This window comes from Candoia aspera, chromosome 1, assembly GCF_035149785.1.
Source record: "Candoia aspera isolate rCanAsp1 chromosome 1, rCanAsp1.hap2, whole genome shotgun sequence".
Classification (NCBI taxonomy): domain Eukaryota; kingdom Metazoa; phylum Chordata; class Lepidosauria; order Squamata; family Boidae; genus Candoia; species Candoia aspera.
In genome coordinates this window covers 278,761,566-278,782,147 of record NC_086153.1, presented here as the reverse complement: position 1 = coordinate 278,782,147, position 20,582 = coordinate 278,761,566, and the positions used below count along the sequence as shown (strand labels likewise).

The following is a 20,582-nucleotide window of genomic DNA, read 5'->3' as shown; positions in this document are numbered from 1 at the left end:
TCATAATAAAGAGACCATAACAGAGAAGCATTTTGTCCCAGCCTCAGCCCCTCTAAACTACAGGTAGTGGGGAACTGCTTACAGTTTTTCTCAAGTTGCTCACATTCAATGGATCAATTATGGTTGAAAGAGCTAGGCCTGCTGGTTCATGGGTGCCAAGCCATGTAGGACTTTATAGGTTAAAACCAGCACTTAAATTGCACCCAGAAACCTATTGGCAGCCAATACACGGCTCATAACACAGATGAAAAACATTCGTGGTGTCTAGTCCTAGTTAGCATGCAAGTCACTGCATTCTTATTCATTGCAGGTTCTGAGTTGCCTTTAAAGACAGCCCCATGTAAAGCACAATGCAGTAGTCCAACTGGGTGGGAATGAGAGACTGAGTTACTATTGCTAGGTCCTCAAGTAGGGCCCCAAGTGATACATCAGCCATAGCTAGGCAAAGGTCCTGGTCCTGGTCTCCAGTTACCCTTCTAACAGTAACTATGAATCCAGGAGAACCTGAGGACACAGACTTGCTCTCTTAGGGGAAGTACCATCCCTTCAAGAGACAATACTAAACCTTGATGCACAAACAACAGCTCTCGTGTCATACTCAAGAGAATAGCAAGCTTCATGACTGGGTCAGATTTCGGGCTGTTTCCCATTTTGAATGTGTTCCTGAAGTAATGTCTTTAGAATATTTGTATTCTAAGGAAACCACAGAAGTGCTTGCTTTCCCCAACAGCTTATTCATATTATTGCTGTGGGCAATGAGTAATCATGGGCATACATACCATCTAGGGTGAGATATGCCGCCACTTAGCTTGTCTAATATAGGTAACTCTATTTCCTTGCATCTTCAGTTTGGGAAAGTTCAAGAAAGCCTTCACAATGTTTTATTTACAATACAAAGGTTTGCTGTTATTGATAGAGCTTTTCTCACAGAAGGAATCCATTATTTAGAGAAAAGTCTGATTGGACAATGGATTTTCCCATTCCTCTTGACTCCTTGCACTTCTACAAATCTTTTCAAGGAGTAGGAATTGCAAAGAAGTAGAAATCACTCAGTGAAGAGCTGCATAGATTTGGCCAAGTGTCCTTGCCTGTTATTTGTGAACTCTTATCATAGTAGAAAAGCCTTTATTGAAATTGTAGATTCATACTTATTGTTTCTTCATAAAGAAACACATTTTTTAAAGTTGTTTAGTTTAACATTGCCACTGTAAAGTGCATGAAAGGCAAAACAGTCAAATCATGCAGATTTGAGTGCAAGGTTCAAGACTATCTATTTTAAAAAGTAGATGTATTAGGTTTATTCTATAGTGGAGGAACATTATCGGTAATACTAGCTAAAAATGCTTTGGATGAATCAAAGGGAAAAGGTAAGTAGAAAATTAGTAGAGAAGACAATACTGTATTTAATATAGAAGTTTAAGTATTCATGACTTACCCACATTTACTTGCAAGCTAGTCTTTGAGTGAGTACTCCTGAACTTAGTGGGACTTACTCAGCATACCTAGGATTACACTGTAAATGTGTCTGAAATAATTTCAAAGACTATTCTACTGACAACTTAAATTAGCTTTAATAGTGTGCACTATAATTTATATACCTACTGTATTTTCAGGATGTCAAAAAATAAATGTATTGGGCCTTCAATGTTTATAGCAGTTCTAATCCAACTTTGTGGTAAGGAGTACAAACCTGAAGAATGGATACATTTTTGATTTAGCTAGTAAAAGCAAGTATGGCCTTGCAAATGCAGTGTCATTGCAAGGTTTAATACACCTGGAAATCCCCATTTGGACATCAGTTTCTCTGAGTGTTGGAATGGGAGTCAACAAACAATTTTATCGTCTGGTGCTGAAAATGTTTATTTTGTATTTTAAGTCAACTTCTTTACTGGATTTAGGGGATTTGCACAGATCACCATACTGTAGTTTTGTTCTACACGGTAAAGGAATCCTATCATCTTTTAATACTTGTTTTCTACTTCCAGTGGCTACAGCTCACCATGTACGCCTGAATACCACTTACGTTCACCTTTTGATTATTGACTTAATCAGCCAACATGCAGTTACAAAATACTGATCTCTGATGCATCTCCCTCTTAAAAAGTACATGGAAAGGGGAATACAATGCAGCAGATTTATGTCCAAGCAAAAATAACATCCATCTCCATCTATGAATCAATTGTCATTAAGTTCTGCTTAACTGCTTATCTTATCAACAGCAGCAGCAAGGCATCTTGTGCACAAGCGGTATCTGCTCTCCTGATGGAATCCATTCTAGGATGCGTGAGCTTCTTTGCAAATCAAAACGATTATTCTTACTTTGAAAAACAGCAGGTCTTGCCATGTGAATTATTTAGGGGCCAACTTGCCAAAATGTAGCTCATCTGATTTAAGTAATTCAACTTATTTGAAGCTAATATGCCTCAGATATTTAACTATCTGAATTGTTTTCATATGATTTTCTTATAAGTTACATCAGTTGTTATTCCTGCAGCCAAAACTTCCTACAATTATGCCCAGCAACAGAATATATCAATATACACAAATTAAATACTAAACAGGTTGTATCAAATGACTATATAGACGGGTAAGTATTGTGGCTGAACCAATTAATTTTGCTCTTAGGCCACAGGAAATTTTGGCTAAATTATAACTTTTTTCTGGCTGCAACAAACTGACAGATTCACTACATCTTGGTTCTTACCATAAAACTTTCATAGAAAGTTGTATTGACATATAAGCAAATTAGGACTACTTCATATAAGACATTTCACACATAGGAATAACCGTGATCTAGTGCTGTGACTACATTTGTTTGGAAACTGTACTCCCCCCCCCCCATTTTAGAAAACACCATACAAGCAGTGGTTCCACTGTTGTGAAAAATATGGCACGTTGCTTAATAAATACATGAAAGCTCTTTAACTGGTTGTGCTATGTTGAAATTATGAAACATGATTAAAAAAACTCGGAAAAAATGCTACTTGTTGATGCCCATTTTTCTTTTTAAATGTTTGTATGAATTTGTAGGGGAGATTGCCATCCAATAAATATTTCTGCTTATGTTTGGAGTTTGTGATTTTTGGAAGTTGACCTTTGAGGTATATGGAATAGCTAGGTAAAAAATAGCGAGACAGAATTCATACTAAAGAAATATTCTTTTCAGTTCTGTGCATGTGGGACTGGATTCAAACATACCTTAATTTATAATGTTTGTTTGGGTTAGGCATGGCATGCTGTGTGAACCCAGTCAACTGAGGCTTAAACAAACCAGTTTAAAAAAATGACTTGCTATAATGTGGTAATCCAGTCAGCGTCTGTGTGCCTAACATTCAAAACCCTTTTGAAATTAAGGGATAAATAAAAAATTGCTCTGCCTGTTGCCTTTTTCAATATTAAGAACTGTGCCCAAAATAATTATGCTGTTTTAAAGGTAATAAAAGGACAAAATGTCTTATTCCTACTTCCTTGGAAAAAAAGGTCCTTTTTGCTATACTTTAATTTAGAGGCCATACAGAGATGCTTGACCTTCAGTAAGTCATTTAGGGAAGTATGTAGTTTACTACATTCATAATCCAAGAGTTACAATACTATTCTGTTAGAAAAATGGGGTGTCTCGAACACTGTAGATCTTCTATGTGTACTTTGGAAACCCCACGTTAGAACTAACAAGAACTTAATAAAGGTTAGATAGTTTACAAAATGAGACACAGCCCACATAAATTTCAGAAAGATCTCTTATCTGATTGGATGCTGAACAATCATTTCCCTATTTTTTCCCTCAAAAGTAAATAAAGTATTTAAATTGTTCGGTGAATTTCAAAAAAAACAGAGTACACCGCGTTTCTCTTGGCATAAAGTACATTTATTTTGTTTTCCTTTTGTTGTTTATTTTATTTAGTTCACAGCTTTGTAGTAAAAAGGAATGACTAAATCATTCTTTACGTATGAGCCACATACTTTCATTCGTGAAAAGCCCACCACTCATTTCAGTGAAACAAAACAAACTGAGAAAAAATGTTAGTTAAATAGTTGCAGCATAGTAATCACGCTACTTTCTCACCTGATATTTTTGCAGTCACAAGAATCTGTGCCTGCCTTAAAGGATGCATTGTTTTAAGCCTTCTAGCTGTATTAACGTCACAGGACTATATGTAGTACCTGTTTATATGTTCTGTGGAAACCATCCCTCACAACTACAAATTATCTAGGAAACTCAGTGTTTACAGCAAGTTAGCTACTGGCTGCCTGAATACTAATTTTTAATGTAGCTATCTGAATATATCTGCATCGTGAAACATACATCCCCAACTTGTATTTAAAAAAAAGAAGATAAAATGGTCATCAGACGTTTAGGATGCAGTCCAGACTCTTTCAGATGGGTGCTTTGCTGCTTTACTTCAACTACGATGTTGTAGCTTTTATGTCTCAATTCAGTGTAGCCCAGGTAGGGTCTCAAGGGGGAAACAGAAGCTGGGATAGTTGCAGGCATTCTGCTATTTAGTGGGACAAAAGATGCAAACAGCCAAATACCTGAATTCTGTGACAGTTGATAACACACAAAATTCCCCCACAGCAGAGCTACTAATGTAAACAAACATACTCACTAAAAAAAATAAATGGCACTTAAAAAACTCACACCTCTTATACTGAGGAAGTATGTTAGCATGCAGTCCAAATACATTGCATATAAAACCTGCAACAGCTGACTCAGACATCGGCCAGCACACAAAACTAAACACACTTCCCACACATTTCAATAATGCACTCTGCAATTCACTCTGGCAACTTCATTTCTATCTCCTTTCTTTCAAAATAAAAATCTTCTAAAGTCAACGTATTTGTGGAAATAAGACAAAAACCTGGAACCTTCCAGAACCTGACGTTCTTCAAAGTACATAACCTTGATGCATCTGCCTTCCCATTCTGTTAATAATTAGCAAATTACATTTTGCCCTTTCTGCATCAAGCACGCTTACATTTCCTGCTAAAGAGGTATAAGTACAGAGAGCAGAACTTCAAATCAAACAAACATTCCTGAACCGCAAGAGAAGAACATTCTACATTCCCAATGAAGGAACTGTGGAACTTCAGTGCAACACAATGAAAGAAGTTTAACTTTCTAATTATCATGTGGATGTAACCTTATTTGCAACTGTTCTTCTCATAAATAAAGGAAAACATAGAGAACCAACTAACAGTAAAACTTGGCCATGCTTTTATTGCTGAACAAGTTTTAATAAAAATTGTGAAAGCATCTCAGAATTGGACTTCACACTCATCTTAAATGCACACATACACACCTATTAAACAGTGAAAAACACATGTAGTCCAAGTTATATATCACTTGCAACTACTGATGTGAAAATAACATTTATATTATTGCATATCAAGTCGTCATCCTCTTCCAGTTAAAATACTGGAGAAGGAACTTGAAGAGGATGCAAATTAAAATTCATTCATTCACATGACTAGTAACACCCTTCATATATTTTTCCTCACAAAAATGCTTCCTACTTCTGCAGTTTAATTTCAACCTCATTCAACTAAGAATGATCTATATTTTAAAATACCACTTGATGTTCTACTGTCTACAGAATGAAGTTCTGGCAGCCTTTTGAGTAAGAGTTTGAGGGTTTCCTTCAGCCTTTTATTTCAGCTGCCAACAATGTCATGACAAGAAAAGACACCATTGCCCAGAAACCACACACAGGCTGCAGAATAAGATGCTCCAACAACTAGTGAATTGTTCATTATTTCTGAACATGGCAGAAGATCAACAGGGAGGTCCTGAATCGAAACATAACCATCTCCAAACTATCTGAGTTGTCAAGATAATCATGTAGAGCACCTTCCAACTGGTTTGTTCTTCCAGCTGCTGAGGTCACTAAGTTATGCATGAATTACCTTTTATTTTTAAAGGTTGATTACAATGCCATTTGCTCTTTTAATATGTACACATTGTCTGATGTAATTAAGCTCACAGTCAGATACCGCTAGACTAATAATGAGGTTTCTAGCTTTTCTGTGGAATAAAACCAGAACTGATGTCACAAACACTAGCTGAAATCTAAATAAGAAACCACTTTCTGAATACTGCAAATTGCAGCACCAAAACTTTCCCAGGCAGCACTGACCATATACACATCTCTTTATACAAACACATATGCTTTTTTTCCTTGCAATTCTTGCATTTCTCACGCTGCTTGGTTTTGCTCCTCTAAACGACAGCACAAAATACATACAAAACTCTCAGCTTCTACTTGGGATTAAATCTCTCCAGTTTGCACCTAATCACCTTTTAACTTGCAATTGTAGAAACTGAAGGTATTCAGTCAGTTACAGTGAGACAAGATGGTTATCAAAAAGCCGACTGCAAAAAACAGGATTCCCACAGGCTTAGCTGGATGAAGCAAATAAAGATGTAGTAAAGTTCAGTTACTTCAAATGCCACAATAGTCATAATTTGAAACTCCAAATTAGGAACACAGTCTCAATATTGTGGCAAGAGATCACTGGGTATAAACCCAACAGAAAACATTTAATATACTTATCTTTACTGGTGTTTGTAGTATGGTGCCTAGTGCTCTAAGACAACTAGGAAATTACAGTAAGTGTGTTGAGGAAACAGGTATTTTGCTGTCTTAATAGTATGTTATCTGCCACCCTAAGTTTCTTTGGAGCCAAAGCATACCAAAAAAATCAAGTACAATGGTGATGAACTGTGCAGATTTCACATTTTGAACTGAAGCCACTAAATATGTTAACTCAAAAAGCAAGCCATTCGTTTACTCCAACAGCACCCATTAAAATATCTCAAAGACTGCAGTAAGAAAAAAATAAGGAACTCAACGATCAGGTGGTATTTCTAGCCTGGGTTCAATTTCTTTTGATTAACATTAAAATAGTTCAAAGTCAAAAATGTAAATTATCAGGAGATCCTGCATATAACATGAAGAAAGATGGATAAACATACCACTGTATATGTAGGGCCCCAAAGTAAGCATTAAACATTCCTCTGAATACCAAGTAATAGATAAGTGCAATATACTTCTTGCACAATGCAAATAAGAGGAAGGGTGGGTTTTTTTCTAACGAAGTGAACAGTACAAACATTTATTTGGCATGACTCTGTCATTCCTTTCTCTACAGAGCTGCGAATAAGATGCTGTCTCTGTAGCAAAAAAAGAAAAAGAAAAGGCTTGTGTTCTTTTTGCACTCCAAATATGAATAGGAGGAAAAAGAAAAGAATGAAGTGGACAAGGCATGTAAAATTTCTTGTGTATAAAAAATACTTCCCAATATGGGAGGCTGAAAAATGTCATGAGTCAATCTTGCTATCGTCCTCTGCGTGCTTCTCAATATGTCCCACCGCATCCTAGAGGGAAAAAGAAAACAGGGTTTATTTCAATTTGCTCAGATTTTTGTACTTCTACAGCCTATAAAAATTTAAGCACATCAATGATACGTTCCATGCTAGTGCAGGATTGATGTACATCCTAGGTTTGGGGCAGCACTAGCCAGAGTTCAATACAAAGCACAAGTGGGGTACCTTCGTTGAACTCAGCACCACACAAGGGCGTTTTCCTGCTTGAGACAGAACAGCGAACGATGTTCTTCAAAGTGTTTTCTGACCTAGGGATCTTACTTTGTTGTCTGGGATAGTGACAAAAGTACTTCCCCGAGAGATTAACACCAGAAGGAATTTGTCATGTTCAACCCCAGGGCAGCAGCTTCACTTAGTCTGAATAAATCAGGGATCTTATTCCTCTTTCCATCTAAACTCAATATTCTATCACAACAATGGTAAATTCATTTTCTCACTTTTTTTTTAATGTGGGCTTAACCAAATCCCCACCACCCCCATGAAAAGATAGTGAAGTGGGGGCAGAGATGTGGCACAAGGAGTTTGATTTCCTTGACAAAATCAGGGAAACAGAGATATATGCCTCTTTTCAGTAACAGCAACAACTTTCTTTCCATATAATGCTGCTGTGGTGATGACAGAAGACCAAGAAATGCAAATTCTGCTTATAACGAATTGTCTATCTGTACTTGGTTATGATTTCTAGCTAATTTGACACCAGCCACAAAGCCTACTGGCAGCATTTAATCATACTGTCAGACCCTAACTTAGCCTTCTGCACAAATGAATCTAAAGGAAGGATGATGTTGTTTTTGCAAATTCTCTCCTTCTACACAGCTTACTCATTGTTTTTAAGGAATCATCAATTCCCCAGAGCAGAGCACATTTTTGGAGAGCTCAAGATGGTGCAAATTCACTTCCTTTCTTCTGCTGATAAGACAAACTCAGGACCCAGCTCTATTATACAGAGATTGCATACATACCAACAACGTAAATTTGTTAACTTTTTTTTTAAAAAATGTAATATGACAGGCAAAACTAAAAAGGGGGAACCCATATAGTTGTAGAAATACAGTTAGAACCAGAAATATTGGAACAAGTATAACTGTTTTGGCATTTGGCCTCTGTGCACCACCACACTGAAGTTGAAAGGAAACACCCAGATGGGAGCGAAGTCAGGACTGTCATTCTGTCATTCAAGGGGCTTGACAAAAGTGGGGCAATAACCATTCAGGAAGTACCGCCAGTAGCATACACACACACCCATCATTGGTGGCTCATAAGTAATGGAACAAACCAACATCATTACAAACATGAGGATTGTCTTTAACACCTGGAAGAAAATCCTTTGCAGTCAGTGACTGCCTGAAGTCTGGAACCCACGGACATGACCAAATGCTGAGTTTCTTCCCTCGAGATGCTTTGCCAGGCCTTTACAGCAGCTGCCTTCAGCTGCTGCTTGTTTGTGGGTCTTTCTGCCTTAAGGTTTGTCTTCAGTAAGTGAAAAGCATGCTCTATTGGGCTGAGATCACGTGACTGACTTGGCCATTGAAGAACATCCCACTTCTTTGCCTTGAGAAGCTCTTGGGTAGCTTTTGCTGTATGTTTTGGGTCATTATCCATCTGCAATATGAAGCGGCGTCCTATCAGTTTGGCAGCATGTGGCTGAATCTGAGCAGAAAGTATAGCCCTATATCCTTCAGAATTCATCCTGCTGCTTTTATCAGCAGTCAGGTCATCAAGAAACACCAGTGACCTGGTTCCATTGGCATCCATAACACTGCCTCCACCATGTTTGACAGATGATGTGGTATGCTTTGGATCATGAGCTGTTCCTTTCCTTCTCCATACTTTTCTCTTCCTATCATTCTGGTGCAAGTTAATCTTGGTTTCATCAGACCAAAAAATCTTATTCCAGAACTGGGCAGGCTTTTTGAGGCAAAGCCTAATCTGGCCTTTCCATTCCTGAGAATAACCAGTGGTTTGCACTTTGTTGTGAAGCCTCTGCATTTACATTCATAAAGCCGTCTCTTGACGGTAGATGTTGACAATGACATGCCTACCTCAAGAGTGTTCTTGACCCAGCTAGACGTTGTGAAAGGGTTCCTCTTCACCATGAGCAGAATTCTGTGGCCATCCAGTTTAGTTGTCTTCCATGGTCTTCCAGGCCTTTTGCTGTTGCTGAGCTTGCCAGTTAATTCCTTCTTCTTCAGGATGTTCCAAACTGTTGTATTGGCCACTCCCAATGTTTTTGCTATCCCTCTGATGGGTTTATTTTGTTTTCTCAGCCCAATGATGGCCTCCTTCACTCACATGGACACCTCTTTGGACCTCATGTTGAGAGTTCCAGTGAACAGCTACCAAATGCAAATGTAACACTCAGAACCACCTCCAGGCCTTTTATCTGCTTGATTGGTCATGGGGTATGCTGGAATCAGTCCACACTTGGCCATGCAGTTGCTTGTCAGCCATTCGTTCCATTACTTATGAGCCACCAACGATGGGGGTGTGTATATGCCACGGGCTGTACTTCCTGAATGGTTAGTGCCCTACCTTTTGTCAAACCCTTTGAATGACAGCTGAAAGTCCTGACTTCGCTCCCATCTGGGTGTGTTTCCTTTCACCTTTAGTGTGGTGGTGCACAGAGGCCAAATGCCAAAACAGTTATCCTTGTTCCAATATTTCTGGTCCTGACTGTATATGAGCACCTAAGAGCTCTGTGCAATACAGAAATTTGACATTTTAAATGCATTTTATGGTTTTATTGCTATTGTAAGCTGCCAAGAGACATCTTGAAATGTGGCAGTGTAGAAATAGCTGCAATAAGTTAAATCTCTGAGAGGACATTTTAGGAAAGAGATACAAGTTTCTTATTAAACTGCTTATAGCTTTGAGTTCTAATCAGCAACTCAGAAGACCTCCCCATGCTTCTAGTTCTATTTCTGACCAGCTTTGGCTTCACTTTTATTGCTCCTTGGGAAATATTCTAAGATATGTTCACTAGCCATTTAATACAGTAACTTACGTATATGACCATTAGGAAAGCAACATTTGTGATAGAAAAACATCTTATAAGGCAATCTAGTGAAGGCCTGAGAAGGGTAATTCATGGTGGAAAGAATGGGCAAATCCGAAGTGCTGCTGGGCTCATAATGAAAGAGCAGAACAATTGGGGAGTGGGGGGTTGGAGGGAAAATAAGTATGTCAACTGCTAGTTTACTTTTTAGCACTTCTATGCAGAGAATGGGAGAATTGTAGTTCAAGGGTATCAAAGCTGCCCTTATTTTGATCTCTTTTCCAGTTATAACCAACAAAGAACCAACAGAGTAACAAGGAGTTTCTGTCCCTACATCAGGGATAGATTTCCCTCTTACCTTATGACACTGTGGCAACAGGACTGACAATTTAATTGCACATTATGCCTTTTTTTCTTAACTGGCCTATTAAAAGTTTTTGCAGATGGTTCTATCTTCGCAAGCTGTAAAAACTACACTCCCAATACTTCCTTCACCTTTCACTTTTTATCCAGTTTCTTTGCTACATACCTGTTTGGAACTTTTCCGGGAGGTGAAGAAAGCATCACAATTCTTCCAGCGACACTTCAGAGTTTGAAAATTCGGGTTTGTGTGGTCATTTAACAAATGCTGTTTCAAGTGGTCCACAACGCCAAATATAAGTGAACATCCATGCCACTGGTAAAGAGAGTAAAGAAAAATATTAGAAAGAGGGATAAACAGTAACAGAAGACGGGCAGAAGGCTAGTGGAGACATTAAGTATGGAACCATTTTCCCACAATCCATAAATAGGAGGGGAAAACAGATGGAGGAGGAAAAATAAGAAGAGGAAATACTGAGCCCGATGAACCATGGCTAGCTTGACTTGGTAAAGGCTAGCTCTAAATCCATAAAATGGTACATTTATTAATTCATTCATTCATTTTTGTCCATAGCACTCCCTCCGGCACTTTTTCCCAACAACATCAACTCTGAAATAAGTTGGGCTGAGAGAAAGTGACTGGCCCCAAATCATAAAGAGAGCTCCCAGGGTCTCCTTGGCCTTACAACACCTTAACCGCTATACCACGTGGCTCTGCAAAACAAAGATTTTCAATCCTCCACTGACCCTGGGAATAGGAATAGGACAGAAGTAACCAAAACTGTAAGACTGCTTCAATCCACACCTAGGCTGAACTCAACAGGAAAAAGAATGGAATCAAATGACAAGCTTGAAGTTTTTTGGTTGCTCTGAAAGATACATTGAGATTTCTTGCCTTGAGTTTCCTGAAAAGAAACTTGGAAGAGAGCAGTGGTGTCCAGCTTGTTTCATCACTCTAAGACACTATGGGCAAGGGTCTGCTTTGCCCCCTTCACCCAAACAGAAGAAGCACTTCCTGCAGTTGTCAGAGGTGAGCACGGTCTGCTCCAGAAATTCAACACTGTATGAAGGAGCCATGACGTTCCTTCATGCTGAAGATGGGAGAGAACTGAGTGATCAAGTGCTTGTCCTCTCAAAGCACCCACATTAACATAAGGATTTCTTATGTGGGTGCTTTGAGAGGACAAGCACTTGACAAGCACTGGGACAGACATGAGTTCCTGCTACTCCTTTTTCAACTTTCCATACCACACGGGGTTTATATCCCTGGAGAATCCCTTGATTACTTAAGGTATCAGAAGCCCTACATTTGCCCAGGGGATTCTGCCAGGAAGAGTAGGGTTTACCTCTCACTGCCATCATGGCGCCTCCACAACACAAACAGTTCCATTATTATTGTTATTGTTATTAATCATATTTTTATCACCACCCATCTCCCCCACATGGGGGACCCTGGGCGGTTCACTGTAAAAACAATTTAAAATTCAATAAATTTATAAATAATACTAATATTTCAATAAATATAAAATACAATATAAAATACAATAAAATCCAAATAAGGGCAGATCAATTCAGCCCATAAGGGATAAGGCTGGTCCCTGCAGGGCTAGGGAACTAACCAGCCCCAGGAATGGCTCTTCCTCTCCCCACTCCAAGCATGGTGACAAAACCAGGTTTTCAGCTGTTTTCTGAAGTCCAGAAGAGAGGGGGCTAACCGTATTTCCGGGGGAAGTATGTTCTAAAGGGCGGGAGCTACTGCAGAGAAGGCTCGCCTCCTGCAGCCCGCCAGATGGAATTCTCTTGCAGACGGGGTCCATAGCATGCCCTCTCTGCATGACCGGGTGGGACGGGTTGATGTGACAGGGGTGAGACGGTCCCTTAGGTAACCTGGACCCATGCTATGTAGGGCTTTAAAGGTGATAACCAACACCTTGAATTGGACCCAGAAACAAACTGACACCCAATGCAGCTCATGGAGCAGCAGTTATATGTGCAGATCTTGAAGCACCTAAAATCATCCGCGCAGCTGCATTTTGGACCAGCTGTAGCTTCCGGATACTCTTCAAGGGTAGCCCCATATAGAGTGCATTACGGTAGTCTATATGGGAGATGATCAGGGCATGAGTGACCGTTCGAAGGGCCTCTTGGTCCAGGAAGGGGAGTAACTGGCGCACAACACGAAGTTGCGCAAAGGGCCTTCTGGCCATGACTGCCACTTGCTCTTCAAGCAGGAGTCGTGAGTCCACGAGGACCCCCAAGTTACGCACCGGGTCTGGGGCAGTGCAACCCCATCCAGAACTAAAGATGGCAAATTCCTGGGAACCGAGGGGCCATTAACCCACAGCCACTCCGTCTTACCAGGGTTCAGCTGAAGCCTGTTGTTCCCCATCCAGACCCCAACAGCCCCCAGGCACCTGGAAAGGGCAGCAAAAGCATCACTTACTTCCCCCGGGATGGAGATGTATAGCTGAGTATCATCAGCATATTGATGATACCTCATCCTGTGGAGACGGATGATCTCACCCAGTGGTTTCATGTAGATATTAAAAAGGAGAGGAGAGAGTACTGAACCCTGCAGCACCCCACAAAGGAGGGGCCGTGAGCCTGATCTCTCCTCCCCTATTAACACCGACTGGGATCGGCCCTGGATGAAGGAGGTGAACCAGCACAAAACTACGCCACCCACCCCCAACTCCCTGAGCTGGCCCAAAAGGATACCATGGTCGATGGTATCAAAAGCCGCTGAGAGGTCAAGGAGAGCCAGGATGGGTGCACTACCCCCATCCCGCTCCCGCCAGAGATCATCCATAAGTGCAACCAATGCTGTTTCTGTTCCATATCCGGGCCTGAAACCTGACTGAAAGGGATCCAGATAATCCACTTCATCCAAGATCCTCTGGAGTTGCAATGCCACCACCTTCTCAATCACCTTCCCCATAAAGGGGAGGTGGGAGACTGGACGAAAATTATCCAGTACAGTAGGGTCCATTGATGGTTTCTTGAGGAGGGGGCGCACCAGTGCCTCCTTAAAGGCTGCTGGAAACTCCCCCTCCCGCAAGGATGTATTTACCATCAACTGGGCCCAACCACACATCACCTCCCGGGCTGCCTTTACTAGCCAGGAGGGACATGGATCTAATTGACAGGTGGTGGCATTTACAGTCTGGAGGATCTTGTCAGCTTCCTCAGGCCCAACAGGATCAAACTGTTCCCAGATAACTGGGTAAGTACATTCCTCAGGCATCTCCTGAGACACTGTCTCATGCTTGGAGTCCAGCTTAGCACGAATCTGAGCGATTTTATCCTGCAAATGCTCCGAAAACTCCTCAGCACGGCCCTGTAGATGATTTTCCGGACCCCCTTTCCCCAACAGGGATCGGGTGATCCTAAACAGGGCTGCTGGGCAGCATTCTGTGGATGCAATAAGAGTGGAGAAGTACTGACGTTTCACCACTCTTACCACCACAAGGTAGGCCTTAATTGCAGCTCTAGCTTGTGTCCGGTCGGGTTCAGTCTTCATCTTTCTCCAGTGGCGCTCTAGGCGTCTCTTAATCCTCTTCAGAACTCTCAGCTCCTCTGTGAACCATGGGGAGTATCGGGTCCGATGGGATAAGAGAGGCCGCACAGGCATGATCCTGTCAAAGGCTCCAGCTGCCTCCCTATTCCAGGCTGCAGCTAGGGCCTCTGCTTGACTGTGCAGCAAGTCCTTGGGTATAACCCCCAGCTCCCTCTGAAACCCCATTGGGTCCATTAGTCACCGGGGGAGGACCAATCGAACAGGTCCTGCCTCCCTGAGGAGAGGAGTGGCATAGGAGAAACTCAGGGCCACCAGGGCATGGTCTGACCATGACAGTGGGGACAGCTGTAACTCTCCCCTCAGATCACATTGCCACTGCTCCGACAAGAAAACTAAGTCTGGTGTGAGGCCACTGTCTCGAGTTGGGTCCTGAATAATCTAAGTCAGGCCTATGGCTGCCATGGTGGCCATGAACTCCCGAGCTACCTCTGAGGCATGCCCCAGGGATGGCAGATTGAAGTCCCCCAGTACCATAAGCCTGAGGAACTCCACCGCCAACCTCGAGATGGCCTCCAGGAGTTCAGGGAGGGAGGTTGCCACACAGCAGGGAGGCTGGTACAGCAGCAACACTCCCAGCTGTTCTCGGGAGCCCAACTTGAAGAACAGGGTCTCACAACCAGCTACTTGTGAAGCCGGGCCCCTGAAGGCCACTAGAGACTCTCTGATGACAACTGCCACCTCTCCTCCCCGGCCCCAGCGTCTCGGCTGGTGCCACACCTGAAACCCAACCGGGCACATCTCTGACAAAGCTACTCCTCCTTCAGGGCCCAGCCAGGTTTTGGTAATACATGCCAGGTCTGCCCCCTCTTCCATGATCAAGTCACAGATGAGGGGGGCCTTGTTGTTGACTGACCTGGCGTTAAGCAGCAGCAGCCAGAGGCCAGGGCCCCCATGAGACTGCTGTCCAGGGCCTAGGTTTAAGCCTGGAGGGTCGGAACACGCCACAAGTAATAAACACCTGGGGTGTCTTCCTCTATGACGACTCACCCTGCAGCTTCTGTCATAACATCCCCTACCCGTCACCACCTCAACACAGAATGTCCCGCCCTACATCCCCCAGAATATTCCAGTCCAGTTGCCTCCATTCCTGGACTTCTAGAATTCCTGGTTTGAAGTAAGGATCCCTCCATCATCTCATACAGCCATGCACACATACTAACAACCACAGGGGGATGGGGAGCCCCCAGCGCACCAGCTCTCGCTCTCAGCACTGATAGGCCCCACCATCACCCATATACTCACTCGCTATGCCCCCCAAGCCTCTCTCACTGGACACCAGGGGACATCACAGCCACTACCCCACACCCCCTGTCTCTCACTCAGGGGGTGAGTGCTCTAACACACCACATTCACACCCAGACTCTTCCCTCATCTCTCACATGTAGGGAAGAAGCCCCCATTCACATTGGAGGGACCTTATTAACCCTTGTAACCAGATATTGTGAGAATTAAGAAGATTAGGAGGGGATAGCCAAGCCTTAATTTGGGTCTCACAACATCCGGCTACTTCAAAGATTTTACAGTCCCAGGGTCAAGAGGCTCTAGGAGTCCCCCCTCAACCCAACCTTGCTGGTATAAAACGTTGTTGGTATACAAGTCCCAAGATCTCAAAGGTCCCTCTGTAGAAGTCAGCTGTCCTAGGCAACACCCAGGTCGAGGTAGGTTGGTCGATCTGCCACCAAGGGCTGATCCACTGCTCCACCCCTCGCCACACTGGGGACCCATCCCCCTGCAAGGCCCATCTGCCGTACTGGGGTTCACGCAGGGCTCGCTCGTGCTGGGGTTGGTCTTCCGCCTGGACTTCACCAGGAGTTGCCCCCGTGCTGCACCAGGCCCGCCTGCCGCACTGGAGTTCATGCGGGACTCATTTGTGCTGGGGCTGGTCTTCCACCCAGGCTTCACCGGGATTTGCCCCTGCAGCGCGCTGGGCCCGTCTGCCGCACTGGGGTGCTGCACTAAAGTTAGCGCAGGGTCCGTCTGCTGCATCGGGGTTTGCCTCCGCGTCGCTCCAGTCCACCGTCCCACCCCAGCGCCTCCCCACAAAGGAGGAGAGAACTCCGGCAAGGAGGAGGTCTCAGCACAAAAGTGCTGTTGGAGTTAGCAGCCATTGTTGTAGCCACCGAGACTCAACCAGGGCTCCCATTCCCTTCTGCTTACTGCCATTCACTGCTGCTCTGCCCGGGGGTTTTCCCCAGTCTCACCACCCACATGTCAGGTATGGGGGGCAAGCTCTTACAGTCTCCCCCCCAATACAGCCACTTGTGAGGCCAGAGTTAGGGGTAGAGATCTGGGAAACCTCAGGAGTCTCCCACTTTAGAGCAGCGTCTGGCGTCCGGTCGCCATCTTGAATTATACAGTACAGTAACTATACTGTATAGCTAATTCTGGGAAGGCTTCTGGACTCTTTCACCTTTTAATCATCTTATAGATGCTTGATTTTTAACTGAAAGACTGGCATTGTTGTACAACAGTCTTTTCACACCATAAAGAGATATAAACTGTCAACTATTATGGTTACTTGAGTTAACATCTGAGGTTTACCTGATATAATTAAACAATGGTGAAAGATGGAATATTAATACTAAACATCTATTACACATTACAACAGACTGGGAACTATCTGAATAGCTGAGGTTTAAACTTGCTGCTACCTAGCAAAACAGAGAACATTTCAGCACTGATTTCTCTCTCCAGGCCTGACAACAATTTCATTAATTCATATATAAATATTTACAATTTTGTCTATAAAACCCCAAATTTTAGCCTAAACAAAACAAAATCCAGGTAAGACCAGTGATTTTAGTTAATTCTCCTTAAAGCTGATAAACCACTAATGAGGGAGGGAGGGAGGGAGGGTCACCACTGAGAGAAAGAACGAGTCACCATTGAGAGAGAGAGAGAGCATTATCTGAAAAGTATGCTCTCCTTGCCCTTGCAGTGGAGATGATGAGCCAGCAAGAAGAGTCCTGTCTTCAACAGCTTTCCTGTGCTGCAGATGGAAGACATCTAGGGATGGGCATATAAACCCCCAGCATCTTTCTGAGCCCCCCTAAAGAATACTTGGAGTGGGTGGGGTCAACATTTTCAGCCTAGTTGTTTATGTTTTATATTGGGGGAGCAGAGTGGGGTGCTAATAATGGGCAAAAAGGCTTAAGGTAGCCATTTCCTTCTCAAAAAACCAAACATGCCCCAACATTTACCTTTTAAAAATCTCATCAACCTAACATCCCCCAAAAAAGTATGTCACCACCCACTCTGATGACATCAGGACATCACTAGCCAAGCCCCATCAACTCTGTGAAGACCAAAAGCACAGCTCATGGCCACAAGAAAGTTGACCACTTCACTCTGACTTTTTAGGGGTTTAAAGGCTACTTGAGATTTATCTGTCACCTGGAATGGACTAAACTGATGACTTTCCATTCATAGGTAAAGAATTTGATTCAAGTAGGTGTTTGGCTTAGACAGTTGATTTATAATGTCCGATACCTTATGCCTAGCCTGAGTTTTAATGAACAAACGGATTGATTAATTAATTATTCAAATTTGTTATAGCCGCCCAAATTAATTTTAGCTATGTTTCAATTGGCTGCCATTTTTATACATTCCTACTTGGCTTCTTTTGACATTTTTATCCTATATACAATATGTTACATTTTTTTGTGGATTCTACTATAATTATCTTGAGATATTTTCCAAAGAGGCAGGTTTCAAGTATTAGACAGAGCTGCATGAACTTCAGAGTTTAAAGAGCAGAACTGCTTTGTTCTTTACCCAACAACGATAATTCTGCATCAGGTTAAGCCGCACCGCTTGGATAGTACCATCATAACAACCAGTGTAGATCTGAAAGAGGAAAAACAAGAATTCAAGAGTTAAAAGAATAAAAGGACATGAATATTCCACATGCAGCAGTCACTGGTGCTATATTTTAGAATTCTATGATCAGAATATTTATTTTCTGTATAGCAGCTTATATATTTTACGGATGAGAAAACTAAATGTTGAAATTGATTCTATAAGGTCCTTTATCACTCAGTTAATAATGGTTGGATAAGGGAAGCAGTTCAATCACTAAAGTTGTATATGGAACATGTGAAAAACCCTTTAGTATGAACTTTTTTGAAAAAAATTCTGAGATGAACATAAAATCTCAAATATGAGTTTGAACTGTAAAATCGAACTATTTTGTAAAAGAAATCAGTACTAATGTTTAGAAAATATACATTAATATGCAACCAATGCATTCAGGATCAATTGAATGAAGTCCCTCAGTTACAGCTAAGGGAGTTATTAAATTAAATTCTGCAAGTAAACAAGGGGTTTACCAGCTCAAGTAGCACCAAGTGCTTAGATGGTGCTAGTCTGGTCTCGGGAAATAATTTTTGCATGCAGTCAAGGTGGTAATAAATTATAGTGATGCCATCCAGGCTATGGAGGCATTCTGTGGTAGCTGCCATTAAAAAAAGTAATGAGTAAGAAAGCAGAAACACACTTGGGGATACTACAGTGATAAAAAAAGATATGCCCAGCTCCTTTCCCTAGTTACTTAAGCTGTTGGTTAAACTAGAGTTGCTGGGCTTTTCAGATCTCCGCTGGTTTAGTCATCTCAAGTGTTAAAAGTTTGTTGAAAAGTTATTTGATGGTTTTCACAGATTGAAGAGAGTTGGACAAAATTGTATTTTACCATTGTTCAGTTAAGAGTTTGTTTTTGACAAACAATCCAACTTTGGGATAGTTTTTAATAATAGGAGTACTGAAAAAGGAGTACCAAAATTGTATAAATAATACTAAATACCTGCCAGATGTTTTGGATTCCCACAGTCCCTTACCCCTGGCCATACTGGCAATGGCAGATGAGACTCTAGAGTCCAATACAACCACAGGGCATCAGGTTGCCTTCCTCTGGTCTGGGAATTTACTTATGTCCTTTGTTAGAGCCTGGCTAGAATCCAGACTCCTCCTCCTTACACACATGGAGAAGTGGTGATGTCAGATGACTAGTCTGATGGTCCTAAATATAATATACAAATGTCTGCTTATCTTCCCCCAGGTGACAGGTACTCCTCATGGGGTGCTGTAGTGGGTTTGAGGACATTTTGCTCTTTGGACACAGTTTCTAACAAATCCATAGTTGTTTCATGCTCCTATTTCCCCCACCACAAAGAACCAAGCATGAAGTTACTTGCAAATCTCTATCTACAAAGCAAGCAAGAAGAATAATCTAGCTCTGGGTAGCCATAATCATAAGAGGAAAATCCCTAACGTTATGGAAAGGGGGGAAAAACTATTACCATGCTCTTATGAATGGCCATGCACATAATCATATCCGAATGTCCTCCATAGACTTGCAAACGATCATGAGACTTGATGGAAAAAGAGGGGAAAAAACAAAGAAAACTTGTCAGACATGTGATAAGCTGATAAGCATATGCCTAAAGATTAAATTGCAGTTAAGCTGCACATAGACAATGTAAAAAAAACCCAACAACCTGCTTCTTTGTGCCACAATTCTAGTTCACTCATTTTAAATATTTCTTTCCAGCCACAGAAGGCAGCAGTGGACTCTTTCAGAAGATAAGTTATCAAACAGGGAAAGGCATTTATTTACCTAGCTAAACTCAGATGCCTTCAGAATGTATGGTAGGCAATGTACATAACCTAGGACTTCACCACAACCCTGTTATCTCATGGCAGTTAAATTCAGCTGACAGAACAAACCACCCAGCAGCTGTTCTTCCTAGAGAAAATTAGACACTGAAGTCTGTGCAACTCCTACAGGACTTCCTTAAAACCCAATTCAGACTCAGAAGGGTTGCTTCAAATTAGACCTCCTGAAGTATTTGAAGATGGATGCATCACTTGGGATCAAAGAGAAACAAAGGATGACATTTTACAAAGACAATTATTACGTTTCACTTCAAACAAAATAAACTAGATTTTTTTTTACCTGCAATTCATATACTCGAACACATTTGTCCAAACAGGCTGTTACCATCACTTTTCCCAGGATGTTCACAACAGTTACTGAATGGTTATGCCCCTTGTATATCCGTACTAGTTCCCCAGTCTGCAACAAGATCATCAGGATAAATAGGTATGCATGGAGCAAGCAAATTGATTGTTTCTACTAAGAACAAAATCTTAAACTGGAGATTTTTCTTTTTTAGTTTATACCAGTGTTTCTCAACCTTGGCAACCTGAAGATGTGTGGACTTCAGCACCCAGAATTCCCCAGCCAGCATGCTGGCTGGGAAATTCTA

General features: G+C 41.9%; 2 protein-coding genes across 4 annotated transcripts in view; one reads left to right on the top strand and one right to left on the bottom strand.

Annotated features, from left to right (window-relative positions):
• Positions 1-2,424, top strand: part of CAPN3 (calpain 3) — a 35,159-nt gene extending 32,735 nt beyond the window's left edge. For both annotated transcript variants that reach the window (XM_063289891.1, XM_063289890.1), the window contains one exon: positions 1,986-2,424. In XM_063289891.1, coding sequence (XP_063145961.1) covers positions 1,986-2,012 — 27 coding nt within the window. In that variant the 3' untranslated portion in view covers positions 2,013-2,424. The remainder of the gene's footprint in view (positions 1-1,985) is intronic.
• Positions 2,425-4,323: 1,899 nt separating this feature from the next.
• Positions 4,324-20,582, bottom strand: part of ZNF106 (zinc finger protein 106) — a 56,853-nt gene continuing 40,594 nt past the window's right edge. For both annotated transcript variants that reach the window (XM_063289888.1, XM_063289889.1), the window contains exons 18-22: positions 20,270-20,389; positions 19,614-19,685; positions 18,094-18,165; positions 10,912-11,058; positions 4,324-7,378 (exon numbers count right to left, since the gene is read on the bottom strand). In XM_063289888.1, coding sequence (XP_063145958.1) covers positions 7,322-7,378; positions 10,912-11,058; positions 18,094-18,165; positions 19,614-19,685; positions 20,270-20,389 — 468 coding nt within the window. In that variant the 3' untranslated portion in view covers positions 4,324-7,321. The remainder of the gene's footprint in view (positions 7,379-10,911; positions 11,059-18,093; positions 18,166-19,613; positions 19,686-20,269; positions 20,390-20,582) is intronic.